At 39.8% G+C, this 22,780-nt stretch overlaps 1 protein-coding gene across 1 annotated transcript in view; it reads left to right on the forward strand.

Moving 5' to 3' along the window:
• LOC133643296 (nerve growth factor-like) overlaps positions 1-20,574 on the forward strand; it is a 67,080-nt gene extending 46,506 nt beyond the window's left edge. The window contains exons 2-3 of the mRNA XM_062037782.1: positions 15,166-15,286; positions 19,963-20,574. Coding sequence (XP_061893766.1) covers positions 19,974-20,555 — 582 coding nt within the window. The 5' untranslated portion in view covers positions 15,166-15,286; positions 19,963-19,973 and the 3' untranslated portion in view covers positions 20,556-20,574. The remainder of the gene's footprint in view (positions 1-15,165; positions 15,287-19,962) is intronic.
• Positions 20,575-22,780: the final 2,206 nt, after the last annotated feature.

A 22,780-nucleotide genomic window follows, 5' to 3' on the forward strand; every position in this document is an offset into this window, starting at 1 on the left:
GTGTAGTTTGGTATGAACGTGCAACACTGTTCACCCAATATTGCGCACACACCTCCTTTCTCCGCTAACAACATGTCCAACGCCATACGGTTATGAAAGGCCATAAGGGAGGTGGCGGCGAGTTGATCAGCGACGACTCCAAATCCGGCCTGTGTCCAATTTCCTAATCTCTGTACGTTGTAGTGGACGTAGTTTATTCTGTCAACATTCTTGTTAATCGTACACCACCAGCAGACGGATGATTCGAATCCAGTTGCAACTTGATTTACCAATTTATAGTCGTCAGATATATTTCTTTGGACACCCATTGCATCGATATACGTTGGATCTACAACACCTTGCCAGTTTACATCACGTCTAGTTCTTTTCCAATGTTCAGGTATCAAACTGTTCAGGCGTGTTAACAATTCTCGTACAAATATTGATACATTTACTATGTGTAAGCAGTTGTCTGATGATAAGTTTCCCAACTGTTGTTCAGAGCCTAGCATGTTAATGCAGGTGTAATTAGCTTTTGTCACATATTCATCACATATTGGTTTCTGCTTTGTTTCTTTGGTTCCAGGGTAGATGTTGTTCCATGCAGTGCAATTACATTCAGGAGTTGTTTTGCTGATTACTTGATTCCCAGAGCCCAAAAAAAGTCTGCGGGCTATAGAGCGTTTTCTATTCGGGCTCCAATACTATGGAATGCCCTCCCGGTAAAAGTTAGAGATGCTACCTCAGTAGAAGCATTTAAGTCTCATCTTAAAACTCATTTGTATACTCTAGCCTTTAAATAGACTCCCTGTTTAGACCAGTTGATCTGCCGTTTCTTTTCTTTTCTTTTCTACTCTGCTCCAAACCCGGGGTGGACCGCTAGCCTGTTCATCAGATGGGGACATCTCTACGCTGCTGACCCGTCTCCGCTCGGGATGGTTCCTGCTTGCCCCACTATGGATTGGACTCTCGCTGATGTGTTAGACTTTCACAATATTATGTCAGACCCACTCGACATCCATTGCTTTCGGTCTCCCCTAGAGGGGGGGGTTACCCACATATGCGGTCCTCTCCAAGGTTTCTCATAGTCATTCACATTGACGTCCCACTGGGGTGAGTTTTCCTTGCCCGTATGTGGGCTCTGTACCGAGGATGTCGTTGTGGCTTGTACAGCCCTTTGAGACACTTGTGATTTAGGGCTATATAAATAAACATTGATTGATTGATTGATTGAATTAAACATTTTTGACTCATAGATGCCGGGATGATCTTGAGTAATGGTCTGGGGTTTAGGCATACAACACAATCAGTTTTAGCAGCCTTTCCCGCTTGCTCCGCCATGAGTAACCTATTAACAGCCAAAGGAGGAACCAATTATTACACACGAGTTGTTACTTTGAACCATTCATCAACATCATCAAATGGTACGCTTACAACTGTGACTCCAGCGCGTTTAGTATAGGTGTTCACTCTGGGTTGTTCGGTGTTGCGCATGGTTTGATTTATGCAAACAATCACCGGGAAATATGGGGCTGGTCCACTTGACCATGCCCATAATTGTAAACCCCAGCAGGATGTGTTGAACAGTGTGGCATTGGGTGGTCTAATCCGTCCATCAGGGAGTGATATGGTTAACACTAGATTTGGGCCTTGATGTTTCAGAGTTATTCGACTTTTAAAGAATTTAGCTTCTTCACTATCTCACGGGGCCAGTAATTCATTCATTCATTCTCAATAGACAATTAAACTTTAGCAACTAAACACATATTTACACACCTATGCTTGAGAAGGAACAGGATGAAGAAAATCTTATATTTCCTGCCCCCTTCAACATAATAAGTAGTCTTACTTAATGGATAGCCCAGATTCACAAGCATACAAACCAAACAAATACATCCAAATATTTAAAAAAAATATATATATATACACCTCACGGGATGATACAAAACAAATAGAAAACCAGACAAAAAAATAAGTAAAATAATAAATATAATATATAATATAATATAATATATGTAGTGACCAGAGTGTCCTATTTCCCCAGTATTGGATGGCCTGTGAGGTACCACCAGTAATTAGTCCAGTCTGTAGCCGTGGTGGGATTTCCATTTCGGAATCATTTTAAGTTTCTTACAGGAAGTAGTGTTGTAGAGGTGGTATTGGGAGCTACCGTAAACATCAGTGATTCATTGTAGGCCCACGAGACTACCCATGGGACACAGGTTGTTATATTTGGACCTGGGTTTTAGGATCAGATCTATCGAACAGACGACATAGTCCGTTTTTCTCGCCTTAGCATTTCCTGTTTGTCGTTTAATGGGGCTATACTTGTAATGTTCATATACATGTTTACTAAATCTATACATTGTGCCCATGGACGTTTTGTTTCTTCCATACATTTCTTTAGACTGTTTATAATTGTTACATTTTTCCTTTCCACTTGTTCTGCACTTTGTGGATGATAAGCACAGTGGTTTTTGAGATCAATGTGGAATAATGATCCTATATTATTGATTAATTGATTTACAAAATGAGGTCTATTGTCACTGTACAGATTTATTTATACCATATCTTGGTATTATATCTTTGCATAATGCTTTTGCTACTGTTAGCGCATCTGTTTTTCCTGTAGGAAATGTTTCTACCCACTTTGAAAATGCATCTACTATGACCAGACAATACTGTTTTCCTTCACTCTTATTTAGATCAATAAAATCTATGCATAGATGCTGGAACGGGTGTTGTGGTTTGGGGAATTGGCCTCGTTGTGGGCACATATTCCCTTGTGGATTGTGCCTCGCACAGGTCATGCATGACCTACAATTTTTTTTAATTTTTTTTTTAATAAGAATAAAAGCCGTAGGTAGTATAGTACTTCTGTATAAGGTTCATCTTCCCTCCTGTTGAGACATGAATACAACAACCATGGCTCAAAACTGCTGCCCACTTATACAGATTTTTTGGTAAGATTGGTTTATTGTCTGGACATACATAGATGTCTTCTTTGTTCAACGTGGCTCCGTTTTTGTTTTTTTATCCATTTATCTTGTTCTTTTGGAGTACTTTGTTGTTGCATGTCTTTTAATATATCATTATTCATGTCGCTAGTTTGTAGTTTGAAAAACTTGTATTTCCTCTTCTGCTGCTTGTTTTGCTGTTTTGTCCGCAAACGCATTTCTTAGTGATATTGTGTCAGTTCCATTAGTGTGTGTCGCACATTTGCATATTGCTATTTTAGCTGGTAGCTGTACCGCTTTTAATAATTATTTGAATAGCTCTCCATGTGTTACAGGTTTTCCTGTTGACGTTATCAGTCCTCTATTTTGCCAGTGTTGTGCAAATGTGTGTACTGTTGAGAATGCATATTGGCTATCTGTGTGTATTGTAACCTTTTGATCTTTCATTAAGTGACATGCTTTAGAGCTACTAGTTGTGCAGCTTGCACTGAGTAATTTGATGGTCATTTGATAGCTTTCATAACTTTAGTTTCTGTAACAACCGCACATCCTATTCTATTTTTATTTCACAGAATGCTGCTTCAGCTTCTGAATTCCACTCTACAGGTGATGACACTTTTAGATATTTTTCATACATTAATTTACTTAAAGGAGCTACTATTTCAGCGTAATTTGGTATCCAACTTCTACAGTAATTAGTTAATCATAGAAATGACATAATTTGCTTCTTTGTTTGTGGTTTAAAGTGCTTGTAGTACTGCTGTTTTTCTACTTCCCACAATAGTGTGTCCATATTTGTTTAGAGAATGTCCTAGATACTTTACTTCTGTTTTGCATAACTGGACTTTTCTTTTGCTTACTTTGTGTCCTTCACTATGTAGATGATTTAATAACGCTAATGTGTCTTTTCTACAGTTTCCTTATCCGGTGATGCTAATAATAATATGTCATCTACGTATATCAGGACTTTTGTCCTCCTCCTGGAGGGTTGAATTTGGACATGCATTGCTTGTGAATAGATTGTCGGACTTTCTGCATACCCTTGAGGTAATCTTGTATACGTGTATATTTTCCCTTTATAAGTAAATGCAAATTAAAATGGACTTATTGGTATCGAGAAGAATGCAAGTATGCATTACTGATATCAATCACTGTGAAATGTGTCCAATCCTGCATATGATGTTTAAAATCACAGCATTAATTGTCCCAATAAACACTAAATCAATATTCCTAATTCAAATGTTATACGTATTACTTCATGTAATTTTAAGTAACATTTTAAACCCACTAAAAACTGTCTATAAGTGAATTAAACTATAATTTTACAACTCAGAAAAGACATTCTTCCAATTCTTTATATTTTGTATTTGCAATTATTATTCAACAATATTCAAAGCAAACAGTTGTCTATCGCTAACTGATAGCTGTCGTGATTGCCATGCCTCCTTATTTATTCTATGTTATGCCATTATCTTATCTTAGCTCAGCACCCAGATGTATGGTGTACTGCAAATGTCTATAACATAATCTAACCTAAGAATGTTAGACTACACTTTAAAGTTAAACCTTCTTTAAACGTACAAGTAATACATGAATTTTCACACCTCCACTCCCAATGCGCCACACACACACACACACACACAAAGTGTGTGCACATCCTAAGAGATAAGGCGAGCAACACTCGAAGAGCGTTTTTCTTTTATTTTTTTCATCAGCTTATAAACATATAACTTATTTTATATCAATTTAGCATGCTATACATATTGACTCTTATTATAGTTATTAAGATAGGTTTTTATTTGTTCCATTATTTTAATTATATATATATATATATATATATATATATATATATATATATATATATATATATATATATATATATATATATATATATATATATATATATATATATATATATATATATATATATATATATATATATATATACATATATATATATATATATATATATATATATATATATATATATATATATTTATATATATTTTCAGTCTACATTTTCTTCATATCTTATTTCAATACCCTCACATTATCTGGCGTTTGCATTAGTTTATTCCATTTTGCATTACATTATTCTTATTTATTTTTTATTATTTCTTCATCTGTTTTTAAATATTTCTCTCACTCCTCACCTCTCTCTCTATCCACACTACTCACAATCTCCAATTTACCATCCATTTTTATATTTTTCTCCTTTTCAACAACACATCAATCCAACAATAAATCAGTCTTATAAAATACAACAAGGTCAACAACCATATAATGTCATACGTCTCTCTTTATCTCTTATCACTCCCTCTCTAATTGGTGTCGTCTTTTAACAGTCATTCCTCCTTCATAATAGAATTAGATAGAATAGAATAGAAAGTACTTTATTGATCCCTGGGGGAAATTCAGCACCACAGTTCACTCACAATAGACAATAATAATAATAAATAATATATAATATATAATATATGAATAATATAAATATATTCTACATATATTCTACATTTAAGTGCAGTCAAGGAACATATGCATTATACAGTCTGATGGCTGTCGGTATGAAGGACCTCCTGTGTCGTTCCGTGTTGCATTTTGGGAGTCTGAGCCTTCCACTGAACGTGCTCCGAGTGTAGTGGGTGGGAGGTGTTGTCCATAATGGCTAGGAGTTTTGCTAGACTTCTCCTCTCTGACACCACCGCCAGAGAGTCTAGCTCCACTCCCACCACGTTACTGGCCTTGTCTACCAACTTGTCCAGTCTGTTTGCGTCCCTCGCTCTCAGCCCGCTGCCCCAGCAGGCCACGGCGTACAAGAAGGCGCCCGCCACCACCGACTCGTAGAACATCTTCAACATCTTTGTACAGACGTTCAAGGATCCGAGCCTCCTGAGGAAGTAGAGTGTCCCTTCTTGTAGAGTGCTTCAGCGTGTTTTGACCCATTCAGCTTGTTGTCCATGTGTACTCCCAGGTATTTATAATCCTCAACCATGTCCACATCGACCCCCCGGATGGAAACAGGGGTCGCCGGAGTACTCCTCCTCCTTCCCAGGTCCACAACCAGCTCCTTGCTCTTCGTCACATTGAGCTGGAGGTGGTTCTTTCCACACTATGTGACAAAGTCCTCCACCAGTGCCCTGTATTCCTCATCATCACCTTCCTCAAAACACCCCACTATCGCAGAGTCATCAGAAAACTTCTGAAGGTTGCAGGACTCTGAGTGATAGTGGAAATCGGTGGTGTAGATGGTGAAGAGGAAGGGGGAGAGGACTGTGCCCTGGGGGGCCCCGGTGTTGCTGACCAGCCTGTCAGACACACAGTCCGCAGTCGCATGTACTGTGGTGTGTCAGTCAGGTAATCAACAACCCAGGACACCAAGGGGGCCTCCACCTGCATCATTACCAACTTCACACCCAGTAGTCCAGGCCGTATGGTATCGAAAGCACTGGAGAAATAAAAAAAACATGACCCTCACACTGCTCGCAGGCTTGTCTAGGTGAGTGTGGGCTCGGTTCAGCAGGTAGATGACTGCATCCTCCACTCCCAGTCGGGGCTGGTAGGCGAATTGGAGTGGGTCCAGGTGGGGCTTGACTGTAGGTCAAACCCTACCTGGGGCTTGACCTACAGTCATCACGTCTCGTCCTTGTAAATTTACTGGACAGTCTGCTGCTCTTGCAGAAATTTTATTTCCACTTGGTTTTATTCTCTACATGTAATTCTACCTAATCCGGTGTCACACAGAAATTTGATTTCTTTGCCATTTATTTCAATTATTATTTCTGGTTTACTTGCTGTTTGTTCACTTAAGTTCTCATAACTTAGTATGTCCTTATGATCACTCTGATAATTTTCTATGTCTTTTGGTGTGGTTTTTGGAGAGTTGGATGTCTCCTGACCCAGTCATGCTGAGTAACCTTGATCGTTGTTTTTTCTTTTTTTTCCTCTTTTTTTTCAGGACAGTCTCGTGCGAAATGTCCTTCTTTCCCACAACTCCAACATGCAGCAGGGTGTAATTGCTGTTGTCGTTGTTGTCCTCTACCTCGTCCTCTATTTTGGTTGTAATAGATTGAAATAGACCATTTCAGGTCTGCGTTTTTTGGGTCCCTTTTTGCTCTTACTGTTGGTTGTTCCGATACACTTTCATTGTATGGTGGTGGATTTCGTAATTTGTTTAACGCTGATCTATGTTTTGTTGTTGTTGGAGCGCTGGGTGTGGCAGCTTCTGTCTGTACTTCTTCCTCACTATCTTCCCTTGCAATTTGCCTATTTCTTCTCCTAACTGGGCCTGTCTCATCATCTTCTGCTCTATGAAACATAAGCTTTTCGTCTCTCTTAGCCCTTTCTTTTTCCTCTTCTTTTTCTTTTCTTTCCCTTTCTTCCTGTTCTTCCTTTCTTTGAGCCATCCTCATCCAGCACTCCATGTGTTCCCACCCCATTCTGGCCAGTTTCTTTTTGTTATTTCCGCATTTTTGTATTATTGATTCCCGCAAATTTAATATATCATCTACTTTGAGGCGTCCGGTAAATTCATGTTTTGAGATCCAGTCATCGAGAAATTTCAGTAAGTCTGGATTTGTTTTTTCTACTGCTTTCCAGTCTTTACATTTTAACTCGTCTTTTGGACTAACCTTTGGTTTACTTGTCCCTTTTCCCATTTTGAGAATTTGGAGTAATCCGTCGTCCCCTACAGAGCCGAACTTATAAGGATTACTTTTGTCTTTGTTGTAAGATAGCGGTTTAATTTATTACTGTGGTACACATCGCTTCTACTGGAGGTTGTCCCCCAGTGGAGATGTCTTGCCTAGAGCTTCTACAAAAGCCCACTATTACTTCTCACAACTTTAGTATGGAGTGGGAGTGATCGCCTAGTGGCTAAAGGCGATCACTCCCACACACTCTCACGTTAACACCTTTCACACTCGTTTTACGGACTTTTCAGTTTTTGTGGACTCTGCCGTCCTTCAGAATATTGGCCTCTCAAGTTTTAGAATTTTTGTTTTTTACGTGGACTCCGCTGTCCTTAATTTGGCTTATTTTCAATGTTGAATTTTACGGAATTTTCCGTTTTTGTGGACTCCGCCGTCCTTCTGATTCTTTGGCTTTTTACCTGTTCGAGCCTAGGATTTACAGGGTTTGTCTATGCGTCGTAACCCTCAGTCACACACTATTTTTCCTTTGTAATTCAAAACATACTCGCTGAAATCTGCGTTCCTCACTCTTGTCCTCGGTTTTTCCCGTCAATCCTCAGATCCCAGCCGGGGGAAGAAAAGCAGATCCTAACTGGGAGATGGTTACCATGGTCTTCTGGTTTTACTCACCCGGCTGGAATCGTCAGACGTGTTGGAATCCGGCTCGAAGGACCAAGAAGATGTCAGGTTCAAACACTGATGACATCTATTAAACAGACCAGAAGCAAGGAATCATGCAGAGACAAAGTTCAATTTGGTTCAATGAGGAGAGACGCATTGGCTGTACTTCTTAGTTACAGATCCAACCTACGCTCTAAAGTCCAGCCCATGTGTTCCTGTATTTATTTGGGAGTTCATTGGTTACATCACTGAGGCTGCTGCTGAAGGAAGCGGGGTAATTTCAGCTGCCCCAGTTATACACAATATATGATTATTCAGAAATGCAAATGTGCTGACACTCGTGATATCGCCCTGTCTCTGCTTTGTCTGCGTCTCGGTACTCGATGTTCGGTCTTGGCAGTCAGCAGGCCGAGTCTGGACACAAACACTGATACAAGATAACTCGCAATCTTTTGGATTGCCAGTTGTCCCTTTGCACAGATAGAAAAGTACAACTTCAGCACAATTGATAATAACTATAGCAACGGCCCTTAAGCATAGGAGTTGTGTGATAATATATACACTACCGTTCAAAAGTTTGGGGTCACATTGAAATGTCCTTATTTTTGAAGGAAAAGCACTGTACTTTTCAATGAAGATAACTTTAAACTAGTCTTAACTTTAAAGAAATACACTCTATACATTGCTAATGTGGTAAATGACTATTCTAGCTGCAAATGTCTGGTTTTTGGTGCAATATCTACATAGGTGTATAGAGGCCCATTTCCAGCAACAATCACTCCAGTGTTCTAATGGTACAATGTGTTTGCTCATTGGCTCAGAAGGCTAATTGATGATTAGAAAACCCTTGTGCAATCATGTTCACACATCTGAAAACAGTTTAGCTCGTTACAGAAGCTACAAAACTGACCTTCCTTTGAGCAGATTGAGTTTCTGGAGCATCACATTTGTGGGGTCAATTAAACGCTCAAAATGGCCAGAAAAGGAGAACTTTCATCTGAAACTCGACAGTCTAGTCTTGTTCTTAGAAATGAAGGCTATTCCACAAAATTGTTTGGGTGACCCCAAACTTTTGAACGGTAGTGTACATAATTATTGTAACAGTTTCACTATATGGCACATGTTTATGACAGTGTTGTTTATTGTGGTTTCACAATATGGCACATTTTCACGACAGTGTTTTTTAGTGTGATTTCACTATATGGCACATATTTATGACGGTGTTGTTTAGTGTGATTTCAACTCTATGGCACATGTTTATGACAGTGTTTTTTTTAGTGTGGTTTCACTATATGGCACACATTTATGAAAGTGTTGTTTAATGTGATTTCACTCTATGGCACATGTTTATGACAGTGTTGTTTAGTGTGGTTTCAGAATATGGCACATGTTTTAACACTATGTGAGTTGTGTGGTCCTCTGTCCTCTGTTGTCCTCTGTGGTTTTTTTTATAAATTGTGATTTCTATTTACTGTTTTAATTGTTTTTTCCCTTTAAAATCGTTTTTAATCATATGTATTTTTATATTGTTTTTATATTGGTTCCATATTTATTTATTTTTTTGTTTTTTTTCAGTCATTGGTGGAGCTAAGGATAATACTTGTTATTGTTATTGTTTTTAATATTGTTTTTATTATTGTTTTTAATATTATTTTTAATATTGTTGTGCAGCACTTTGGAAACATTTTTGTTGTTTAAATGTGCTATATAATTAAAGTGGATTGGTTTCGATCGGATGTTTACGACAGTGTTGTTTAGTGTGGTTTCACTATATGGCACATGTTTGTCTTAGTGTTGTTTAGTGTGGTTTCACTATATGGCAAATGTTTATGACAGTGTTGTTTAGTCTGACTTAGACTTAGACTTAGAAAATCCTTATTGTCCCGAGGGGCAATTTGGTTTGCAGCAGTAGTCATTAAAAACAAGTTTCAACAGTAAAACGAGGTACAACAGTAAAAAAACAGGTATATATTTATGAATGTGTGGTTTACTGTGGTTTCACAATATGGCACATTTTATGACAGTGTTGTTTAGTGTGGTTTCCCCAGTGACGTGCAGTCAGGGGAGGCAGGTGAGGCGGGGCCTCACGTGCTATCATGGAAAGAAAAAAAATGTAAGAAGAAAAAAAAAAATTAAATTGTTATATGTATCCAGTGATTATACTATAAAGTTATTTTCTATTTAACTTCACCAGTTTTAGATTATTTTTATTCAAAATCGCTTAATTTTCACATTTGCCGTTCAAATAGTGAGAAGAGACTTGCGGTGAGTCAGCAGCCAGTTGAGCCTCACCATGGATTGCGCAATGACTCGGCTAACTGCTGGCCTGCTGTGCAGTGAGACTGTATTGCTATATGAATTATATTATACATTTCCATAGTTTAGTTAGCTGAGGTATATAATGTACAGTGTATTTTGTCAACAACTGTATGTGTGTAACGTATTTCTTGTGCTGAGCAATCATAAAACGGCTGTGAAGACGCCCTGGGTGAGGCTCGCAGTTCTCCCACCTCCTGGTGGTAGAGGGCGCTAGTGATCCCAGGGATCATTCTTGCGACTACTCGGCTGCAGAATAAGTGACAACAAGCAGCAACAGTTAGCAAGTCAAGTGCAGCGTTTATTTTTTCCTCTCGCCTGGACTTTTAACATGGAGGATTACATATCTAAAATAAAACAGTTTTCTAAACTGGACTTTCAATGGAAGCAGGAGGTAATAATTAAAGGAAGATCTCCATCGAGACAGAGAGACTTTTAAAACTGAAGAAAGATAAGGAAGACTTCTATAAACAAGTTATCGATGCTTTTATTCAGAAGGAGCGGCGCATGGACTTCATTTATAAGTAAAGGAAAGACCATAATAAGTTTTTTTTTATTAAATGTGCTTTTTTGTGTGCTACAGTTTGTATATGTAAAGAATGCTGGTATGAGCTTTTAAACATAACCCCTTAACTGCTGCCAATCAAATGGTGAATAAGATATTCTTTAGGGTTCATATGTTTGTAAATCTGACTGTGATGAAGTCAGTGCCTCACCAGCCATGAACCTCACCGCACGTCACTGGGTTTCCCAATATGGCATATGTTTAGGACAGTGTTGTTAAGTGTGGTTTCACTATATGGCACATATTTATGACAGTGTTGTGTAGTGTGGTTTCACTAGATGGCATACGTTTATGACAGTGTTGTTTAATGTGGTTTCACTATATGGCACATATTTATGACAGTGTTGTTTAGTGTGGTTTCACTATATGGCATATGTTTATGACAGTGTTGTTTAGTGTGGTTTCACTACATGGCATATGTTTATGACAGTGTTGTTTAGTGTGGTTTCACTACATGGCATATGTTTATGACAGTGTTGTTTAGTGTGGTTTCACTATATGGCATATGTTTATGACAGTGTTGTTTAGTGTGGTTTCATTATAGGCCATATGTTTATGACAGTGTTGGCCTTGCAGATGGGCCTGCCATTTATGGATATTGTAGTCTGGTGCTGGTGTAGGTTCCGGCAGGAGTCTCTCCGGGAATAGACTGAACAAGGTGGGGTAGAGAATCCATCCTTAACTGACACCTACTATGGTTCTGAAGAACTGTCCTGTTTGGTTGTTAGGGACAACTGCACAGGTGGCTTTACCATAGATTGCCCTGGGTGACTTGTATGAGCCCATATATATATATATATATATATATATATATATATATATATATATATATATATATATATATATATATATATATATATATATATATATATATATATATATATATATATATATATATATATATATATATATATATATATATATATAAGTATATATATATATATATATATATATATATATATATATATATATATATATATATATATATATATATATATATATATATATATATATATATATATATATATACAGTATATACAGTATATATATTTATATAAATATATATATATATATATATATATATATATATATATATATATATATATATATATATATATATATATATATATATATATATATATATATATATATATATATATATATATATATATACAGCAGGGGTCACCAACGCGGTGCCCGCGGGCACCAGGTCGCCCGTAGGGACCAAATGAGTCGCCCGCGGGCCTGTTATAAAAAATAAAAAAAATAAAAAAAATGTAAAAAAAAAATAAAAAAAAATAAAAATAATTTTTATTATTTTTAAAAAAAAATTAAATCTACATAGAAAAAACACAAGATACACTTTCAATCAGTGCATCAACCCAAACAACCTCCCCCATGCACACTCATCCACACAAAAGGGGTTATTTATTTATGCTACCAATATTCTGGTTCCCACAACATAGACAACACATCTGCAAGGGACACAGTCCCTGAACACAACATTGACAACACATCTGCAAGGGACACAGTCCCTAAACACAACATAGACAACACATCTGCAAGGGACACAGTCCCTGAAGCACACATGATTGTATAGGCTGCTGGTCCACTAACATTTTCATTAATTACTGTTTTTTATGTAATTATTTTTATATTGTTTTACTTTCTTTTTTATCCAAGAAAATGTTTTTTATTTATTTATTTATTTGTGTTGCTGAGTCCAAGTCGGACTCAGCAACACACACCTTCATTCATGTACACAGAAAAAAATTAGGGAACACAACAGATTGCATATAATTCATAAACAAAACACTTTGCATTCCATTCGAAAGGACGTTCCCTTTAGATTTCCGATCCTTAACATTTTACATTTATCATAATCAAGCTTAAGGCCAGATTGCTGTGAAAATATGTCCAAAAGATTAAGAAGGTTCCGCAAACAATGAGGAAAAATCTTATCTTTGTGAATCAGCCTTTTCTGACATGAACTTCATCAAGAACAAACACAGAACACGCCTCACTGATGCACATCTGCAAGACTCACTCAGAGTTGCAGTGTCAAGTTACACACCAGAGTACAACACACTAGTTAACAGCATGCAATGCCAGGCTTCCCACTAACTGACAAAGAAACAGATAACAGATTTGGTGTCCAGTTCAAAGTGTGACATGATTTAAAAATTTGAGAGTTTACTTTTGTATTTTACATGAGTTATTATTTGTACAAACATGGTGCAAAGTAATTCATGATTTGTTCAAAAATGTTAGTGGCTAGCTAGTTAAAATGGGATATTGTGATTTCACAAGACTGTCTTAGAAGTGATCATTTGAAAATGTTCAATTTGAAAAATGTGCACTTAGAGAAAATATAAAAATAAAGTGTTGCATATTGGTATTTATCTGTTTCTATATATATTTATTGTGAGAAATCATTAAGATGATCAGTGTTTCCACAAAGATAAATATCATTAATTATTAATAATAACAGAGTTAAAGGTAAATTGAGCAAGTTGGCTACTTCTGGCAATTTTTTAAGTGTGTATCTAACTGGTAGCCCTTCGCATTAATCAGTACCCAAGAAGTAACCCTTGGTTTCAAAAAGGTTGGTGACCCCTGATATACAGTATATATATTTATTTATATATATATATATATATATATATATATATATATATATATATATATATATATATATATATATATATATATATATATATATATATATATATGTGTGTGTGTGTGTGTGTGTATATATATATACATACATGTATAGGACCTGAGAACACTGTTGTGCTGACAGTAGTGTTGACTTTCAGCTGAGAGACCAGCAGACTTTCAGTGCAACTGTGGCAGCACAACAGTGTTCTCAGGTCACTGAAAGTCTGCTGGTCTCTCAGCTGAAAGTCAACACTACTGTCAGCACAACAGTGTTCTCAGGTCACTGAAAGTCTGTTGGTCTCTCAGCTGAAAGTCAACACTACTGTCACCACAACAGTATTCTCAGGTCACTGAAAGTATGTTGGTCTCTCAGCTGAAAGTCAACACTACTGTCACCACAACAGTGTTCTCAGGTCACTGAAAGTCTGCTGGTCTCTCAGCTGAAAGTCAACACTACTGTCACCACAACAGTGTTCTCAGGTCACTGAAAGTCTGCTGGTCTCTCAGCTGAAAGTCAACACTACTGTCAGCACAACAGTGTTCTCAGGTCACTGAAAGTCTGCTGGTCTCTCAGCTGAAAGTCAACACTACTGCCAGCACAACAGTGTTCTCAGGTCACTGAAAGTCTGCTGGTCTCTCAGCTGAAAGTCAACACTACTGTCAGCACAACAGTGTTCTCAGGTCACTGAAAGTCTGCTGGTCTCTCAGCTGAAAGTCAACACTACTGTCAGCACCACAGTGTTCTCAGGTCACTGAAAGTCTGCTGGTCTCTCAGCTGAAAGTCAAAACTACTGTCAGCACAACAGTGTTCTCAGGTCACTGAAAGTCTGCTGGTGGCTCAGCTGAAAGTCAACACTACTGTCAGCACAACAGTGTTCTCAGGTCACTGAAAGTCTGCTGGTCTCTCAGCTGAAAGTCAACACTACTGTCAGCACAACAGTGTTCTCAGGTCACTGAAAGTCTGCTGGTGGCTCAGCTGAAAGTCAACACTACTGTCAGCACAACAGTGTTCTCAGGTCACCGAAAGTCTGCTGGTCTCTCAGCTGAAAGTCAACACTACTGTCAGCACAACAGTGTTCTCAGGTCACTGAAAGTCTGCTGGTCTCTCAGCTGAAAGTCAACACTACTGTCAGCACAACAGTGTTGGCAGGTCACTGAATGTCTGCTGATGTCTCAGCTGAAAGTCAACACTACCGTCAGCACAACAGCGTAGGCAGGTCACTGAATGTCTGCTGGTGTCTCAGCTGAAAGTCAACACTACTGTCAGCACAACAATGTTCTCAGGTCACTGAAAGTCTGCTGGTGTCTAAGCTGAAAGTCAACACTACTGTCAGCACAACAGTATTGGCAAGTCACTGAAAGTCTGCTGGTGTGTCAGTTGCAGGTCACAGGAGTCTGGACTGGCAGGAGGCCACATGGCAGGAGGTCCCAAGGCAGCTCTTCACACCCTCTAGGTGCCTCAGACCAGGTGGTCCAGTTCTCCAGGAGACTCTGAGAAGGTAAAGATGTCCGACACCAAGATGCCAAAACTAACGTACATTGTAGTCTTTTTCCACATTGTACGTAAGTCATTGTGTAACAAGATGGTTCACAGTCAGGCGGGCCCTCTGAGGACCGTGTGGCCCTCAATGAAAACCGTGTGAGTCTAAGTATTACTTTGAGACTTCACAAGGTGTAATCAGGAGTCACGTGACCAGTGCCAACTGTAATAGTACAGTAAAGCCCCGCCCCCTAAGCGAAAACAGCCCGCCAACAGTGCCATCACAGGTAGCAACATGTCTACTGTCACTGTTTGCTAAGAAGGATGACAAGAAGATTATTAGCACTCAGACTCCAAATGAACCTTGGCTGAGGTCCACAGGAGTAAGAACTGGTTTGACACTGGACTATTCCAAGTTCTGTCACTCACTCACTCACTCACTCACTCACTCACTCACTCACTCACTCACTCACTCACTCACTCACTCACTCACACATTCACTTACATTATGTCACCTTCAGTTCTACTAAAGCCTGGTCTTAGTGTGTGAACACATTAAGTCTGGTCTTAGTGTGTGAACACATTAAGTCTGGTCTTAGTGTGTCAACGCATTAAGTCTGGTCTTAGTGTGTGAACACATTAAGTTCGGTCTTAGTGTGTGAACGCATTAAGTCTGGTCTTAGTGTGTGAACACATTAGGTCTGGTCTTAGTGTTTGAACACATTAAGTCCGGTCTTGGTGTTTGAACGCATTAAGTCTGGTCTTAGTGTGTGAACGCATTAAGTCTGGTCTTAGTGTGTGAACACATTAGGTCTGTTCTTAGTGTGTGAACACATTAAGTCTGGTCTTAGTGTGTGAACACATTAAGTCTGGTCTTAGTGTGTGAACACATTAAGTCCGGTCTTAGTGTTTGAACGCATTAAGTCTGGTCTTAGTGTGTGAACGCATTAAGTCTGGTCTTAGTGTGTGAACACATTAGGTCTGTTCTTAGTGTGTGAACACAATAAGTCTGGTCTTAGTGTGTGAACACATTAAGTCTGGTCTTAGTGTGTGAACACATTAAGTGTGGTCTTAGTGTTTGAACAAATTAAGTCTGGTCTTAGTGTGTGAACACATTAAGTCTGGTCTTAGTGTGTGAACACATTAGGTCTGGTCTTAGTGTGTGAACGCATTAACACTGGTCTTAGTGTGTGAACGCATTAACGCTGGTCTTAGTGTGTGAACACATTAAGTCTGGTCTTACTGTGTGGACACATTAGGTCTGGTCTTAGTGTGTGAAGGCATTAAGTCTGGTCTTAGTGTTTGAACACATTAAGTCTGGTCTTACTGTGTGAACACATTAGGTCTGGTCTTAGTGTGTGAACACATTAAGTCTGGTCTTAGTGTGTGAACACATTAAGTCTGGTCTTAGTGTGTGAACACATTAAGTCTGGTCTTAGTGTTTGAACGCATTAAGTCTGGTCTTAGTGTGTGAACACATTAAGTCTGGTCTTAGTGTGTGAACACATTAGGTCTGGTCTTAGTGTGTGAACACATTAAGTCCGGTCTTAGTGTTTAAACGCATTAAGTCTGGTCTTAGTGTGTGAACGCATTAAGTCTGGTCTTAGTGTGTGAACACATTAGGTCTGTTCTTAGTGTGTGAACACATTAAGTCTGGTCTTAGTGTGTGAACACATTAAGTCTGGTCTTAGTGTGTGAACACATTAAGTGTGGTCTTAGTGTTTGAACAAATTAAGTCTGGTCTTAGTGTGTGAACACATTAAGTCTGGTCTTAGTGTGTGAACACATTAGGTCTGGTCTTAGTGTGTGAACGCATTAACACTGGTCTTAGTGTGTGAACGCATTAACGCTGGTCTTAGTGTGTGAACACATTAAGTCTGGTCTTAGTGTGTGAACACATTAGGTCTGGTCTTAGTGTGTGAAGGCATTAAGTCTGGTCTTAGTGTTTGAACACATTAAGTCTGGTCTTACTGTGTGAACACATTAGGTCTGGTCTTAGTGTGTGAACACATTAAGTCTGGTCTTAGTGTGTGAACACATTAAGTCTGGTCTTAGTGTGTGAACACATTAGGTGTGGTCTTAGTGTTTGAACAAATTAAGTCTGGTCTTACTGTGTGAACACATGAGGTCTGGTCTTAGTGTGTGAACACATTAAGTCTGGTCTTAGTGTGTGAACACATTAAGTCTGGTCTTAGTGTGTGAACCCATTAAGTCTGGTCTTAGTGTGTGAACACATTAGGTCTGGTCTTAGTGTGTGAACACATTAAGTCCGGTCTTAGTGTTTGAACGCATTAAGTCTGGTCTTAGTGTGTGAACGCATTAAGTCTGGTCTTAGTGTGTGAACACATTAGGTCTGTTCTTAGTGTGTGAACACATTAAGTCTGGTCTTAGTGTGTGAACACATTAAGTGTGGTCTTAGTGTTTGAACAAATTAAGTCTGGTCTTAGTGTGTGAACACATTAAGTCTGGTCTTAGTGTGTGAACGCATTAACACTGGTCTTAGTGTGTGAACGCATTAAGGCTGGTCTTACTGTGTGAACACATTAGGTCTGGTCTTAGTGTGTGAAGGCATTAAGTCTGGTCTTAGTGTTTGAACACATTAAGTCTGGTCTTACTGTGTGAACACATTAGGTCTGATCTTAGTGTGTGAACACATTAAGTCTGGTCTTAGTGTGTGAACACATCAAGTCTGGTCTTAGTGTGTGAACACATTAAGTGTGGTCTTAGTGTTTGAACAAATTAAGTCTGGTCTTACTGTGTGAACACATTAGGTCTGGTCTTAGTGTGTGAACACATTAAGTCTGGTCTTAGTGTGTGAACACATTAAGTCTGGTCTTAGTGTGAACACATTAAGTCTGGTCTTAGTGTGTGAACACATTAAGTCTGGTCTTAGTGTGTGAACACATTAACGCTGGTCTTAGTTTGTGAATGCATTAAGTCTGGTCTTAGTGTGTGAACGCATTAAGTCTGGTCTTAGTGTGTGAACGCATTAAGTCTGGTCTTAGTGTGTGAACACATTAACGCTGGTCTTAGTTTGTGAATGCATTAAGTCTGGTCTTAGTGTATGAACACATTAAGTCTGGTCTTAGTGTGTGAACGCATTAAGTCTGGTCTTAGTGTGTGAACGCATTAAGTCTGGTCTTAGTGTGTGAACGCATTAGGTCTGTTCTTAGTGTGTGAACACATTAAGTTTGGTCTTAGTGTGTGAACACATTAAGTGTGGTCTTAGTGTTTGAACAAATTACGTCTGGTCTTAGTGTGTGAACACATTAAGTGTGGTCTTAGTGTGTAAACACATTAAGTCTGGTCTTAGTGTGTGAACGCATTAACACTGGTCTTAGTGTGTGAACGCATTAACGCTGGTCTTAGTGTGTGAACACATTAGGTCTGGTCTTAGTGTGTGAAGGCATCAAGTTTTGTCTTAGTGTTTGAACACATTAAGTCTGGTCTTACTGTGTGAACACATTAGGTCTGGTCTTAGTGTGTGAACACATTAAGTCTGGTCTTAGTGTGTGAACACATTAAGTCTGGTCTTAGTGTGTGAACACATTAAGTCTGGTCTTAGTGTGAACACATTAAGTCTGGTCTTAGTGTGTGAACACATTAAGTCTGGTCTTAGTGTGTGAACATATTAACGCTGGTCTTAGTTTGTGAATGCATTAAGTCTGGTCTTGGTGTGTGAACGCATTAAGTCTGGTCTTAGTGTGTGAACGCATTAAGTCTGGTCTTAGTGTGTGAACACATTAACGCTGGTCTTAGTGTGTGAACGCATTAAGTCTGGTCTTAGTGTGTGAACGCATTAAGTCTGGTCTTAGTGTTTGAACGCATTAAGTCTGGTCTTAGTGTGTGAACGCATTAAGTCTGGTCTTAGTGTGTGAACGCATTAAGTCTGGTCTTAGTGTGTGAACACATTAACGCTGGTCTTAATGATTGAACACATTAAGTCTGGTCTTAGTGTGTGAAGGCATTAAGTCTGGTCTTAGTGTTTGAACGCATTAAGTCTGGTCTTAGTGTGTGAACGCATTAAGTCTGGTCTTACTGTGTGAACGCATTAAGTCTGGTCTTAGTGTGTGAACACATTAACGCTGGTCTTAATGATTGAACACATTAAGTCTGGTCTTAGTGTGTGAACGCATTAAGTCTGGTCTTAGTGTGTGAACACATTAACGCTGGTCTTAATGATTGAACACATTAAGACTGGTCTTAGTGTGTGAACGCATTAAGTCTGGTCTTAGTGTGTGAACACATTAACGCTGGTCTTAATGATTGAACACATTAAGTCTGGTCTTAGTGTGTGAACACATTAAGTCTGGTCTTAGTGTGTGAACACATTAACGCTGGTCTTAATGATTGAACACATTATGTCTGGTCTTAGTGTTTGAACGCATTAAGTGTTTCTACTGCCACAAATAAAATAGCTTGGAGGTGGGTAAGCACAACCCGAATGATTCCGTACATCAGGCGCACCGGGTTATAAGGCGCATTGTGAGAAAATGAAAGGATTAGAAGTGCGCCTTGCAGTCTGAAAAATAAGGTATGTTAGTTACTTGGTTCTGCTGCCACAAAAAGATGTAGATGGTCTTCCTTGTTTACAAAAACCTGGACTTTCAGGCCAGTCAGTCGGTGCAGGTAAATGGTTGAACAGGTGATTAGAAGGTCCGGGTGGTTGAGACTGAAGGTGTGCTGTCCCCACAGGCGGTGTGCCCATGAGGTCATCTATGCTGGTCCTGTTGCTTTTCTTCAGTGCCCAGGCCGCGGCCGCCATCAAGGAGGACTCGGGCGGCGCCCCCACCGCACACCAGGAGGCTCCGGGCGACTCCGATCCAAGAGTGGGCCCTAAGATCTTCAACAAGCGGCGCAGACTCTCCCCCAGGGTGCTCTTCAGCGTCCAGCCCCCCGACGCCGAACCCGCGGGGCGTAGAAGCCGAAGGCGAGCGGGCCAGCCTCAGGGCCGAGGCGTGTACTCTGTGTGCGAGAGCGTCAGCGTGTGGGTGGGCAACAAGACCAAGGCCACGGACATCTCGGGGAATGAGGTGACGGTGCTGCCAAACGTCAACATCAACAATGTCAACAAGAAGCAGTACTTCTTCGAGACCACGTGTCACAGCTCGCAGGCGGGGGACTCGGGGTGCCTGGGCATCGACGGCCGCCACTGGAACTCTCACTGCACCAACTCGCACACCTTCGTCCGCGCCTTGACCTCCTTCAAGAAGCTGGTGGCCTGGAGGCTCATCCGCATCAACGTGGCCTGCGTGTGCGTGCTCAGCCGCAAGTCGTGGCGCCAGTGACACGGCGAGCTGTGGACCACTTCAGGGTAAATTATTAGTGCTATGTCCAGCTGTGAGTTGTGCAGGTCCTGGGTCAGACCCAACACTGACTCCACTTGGACGTGTTGAGAAGGCACACATGTTCCTATTGTGTGTTGATGACAGTGGTGCACCTTCTCTGCTGGCCCAACATGAATCATGAGCAGGAATTGATAAAAGTTGATTTGATTTTTAATTGACTTTCCCTAAATATAAAAGGTATAGGTCATGTCATGTTAGGCTCCAGTGTTGCTCTTGTTATGTTAGAGCTTTAATCCAAACAGACTTCAGCTAACTACAAACCCCGTTTCCATATGAGTTGGGACATTGTGTTAGATGTAAATATAAACGGAATACAATGATTTGCAAATCATTTTCAACTCATATTCAGTTGAATATGCTACAAAGACAACATATTTGATGTTCAAACTCATAAACTTGATTTTTTTTTTTGCAAATAATAATTAACTTAGAATTTCAAAGTAGTTGGGAAAGGGCATGTTCACCACTGTGTTACATGGCCTTTCCTTTTAACAACACTCAGTAAAGGTTTGGGAACTGAGGAGACACATTTTTGAAGCTTCTCAGGTGGAAGTCTTTCCCATTCTTGCTTGATGTACAGCTTAAGTTGTTCAACAGTCCGGGGGTCTCCCTTGTGCTATTTTAGGCTTCATAATGCGCCACACATTTTCAATGGGAGACAGGTCTGGACTACAGGCAGGCCAGTCTAGTACCCACACTCTTTTACCATGAAGCCACGTTGATGTAACACGTGGCTTGGCATTGTCTTGCTGAAATAAGCAGGGGCGTCCATGGTAACGTTGCTTGGATGGCAACATATGTTGCTCCAAAAGCTGTATGTACCTTTCAGCATTAATGGCGCCTTCACAGATGTGTAAGTTACCCATGTCTTGGGCACTAATACACCCCCATACCATCACACATGCTGCCTTTTCCACTTTGCGCCTATAACAATCCGGATGGTTCTTTTCCTCTTTGGTCCGGAGGACACAACGTCCACAGTTTCCAAAAACAATTTGAAATGTGGACTCGTCAGACCACAGAACACTTTTCCACTTTGTATCAGTCCATCTTAGATGAGCTCAGGCCCAGCGAAGCCGACGGCGTTTCTGGGTGTTGTTGATAAACGGTTTACGCCTTGCATAGGAGAGTTTTAACTTGCACTTACAGATGTAGCGACCAACTGTAGTTACTGACAGTGGGTTTCTGAAGTGTTCCTGAGCCCATGTGGTGATATCCTTTACACACTGATGTGGATTGTTGATGCAGTACAGCCTGAGGGATGGAAGGTCACGGGCTTAGCTGCTTACGTGCAGTGATTTCTCCAGATTCTCTGAACCCTTTGATGATATTACGGAGCGTAGATGGTGAAATCCCTCAATTCCTTGCAATAGCTGGTTGAGAAAGGGTTTTCTTAAACTGTTCAACAATTTGCTCAGGCATTTGTTGACAAAGTTGTGACCCTCGCCCCATCCTTGTTTGTGAATGACTGAGCATTTCATGGAAGCTGCTTTTATACCCAATCATGGCACCCACCTGTTCCCAATTTGCCTGTTCACCTGTGGGATGTTCCAAATAAGTGTTTGATGAGCATTCCTCAACTTTATCAGTATTTATTGCCACCTTTCCCAACTTCTTTGTCACGTGTTGCTGCCATCAAATTCTAAAGTTAATGATTATTTGCACAAAAAAAAATGTTTATGAGTTTGAACATCAAATATGTTGTCTTTTTAGCATATTCAACTGAATATGGGTTGAAAATGATTTGCAAATCATTGTATTCCGTTTATATTTACATCCAACACAATTTCCCAACTCATATGGAAACGGGGTTTGTAGTTGCATGAAATATGTCCCAAGTCTTCAGGATCAACAATGTGGGTCAAGTACAGTCGACTGTTGTGATGGCCAATCAGATCCAAGAGTGGGCCTCCCTCGGCTGCCACACATGAACGCCTCCTGTGATTGGATACTCACTTGTGGTCACAAGTGAGTATCCAATCATAGGTTGCAACACCAGGAAGTGCCATGTCGACTTATAACGAGTCACACTGCTCATATTGACTTGATGTTCTTCAGGCCACCATTGCCCAACCACATCAAAACATTGATTAGCTTGCAGGTTTATACTCGCAAGGTCATTTGTAATCTTGTGGGACGAGGTGAGAGAGTTTGTCCACCACTTC

This window comes from Entelurus aequoreus, linkage group LG26 (assembly GCF_033978785.1).
Source record: "Entelurus aequoreus isolate RoL-2023_Sb linkage group LG26, RoL_Eaeq_v1.1, whole genome shotgun sequence".
Classification (NCBI taxonomy): domain Eukaryota; kingdom Metazoa; phylum Chordata; class Actinopteri; order Syngnathiformes; family Syngnathidae; genus Entelurus; species Entelurus aequoreus.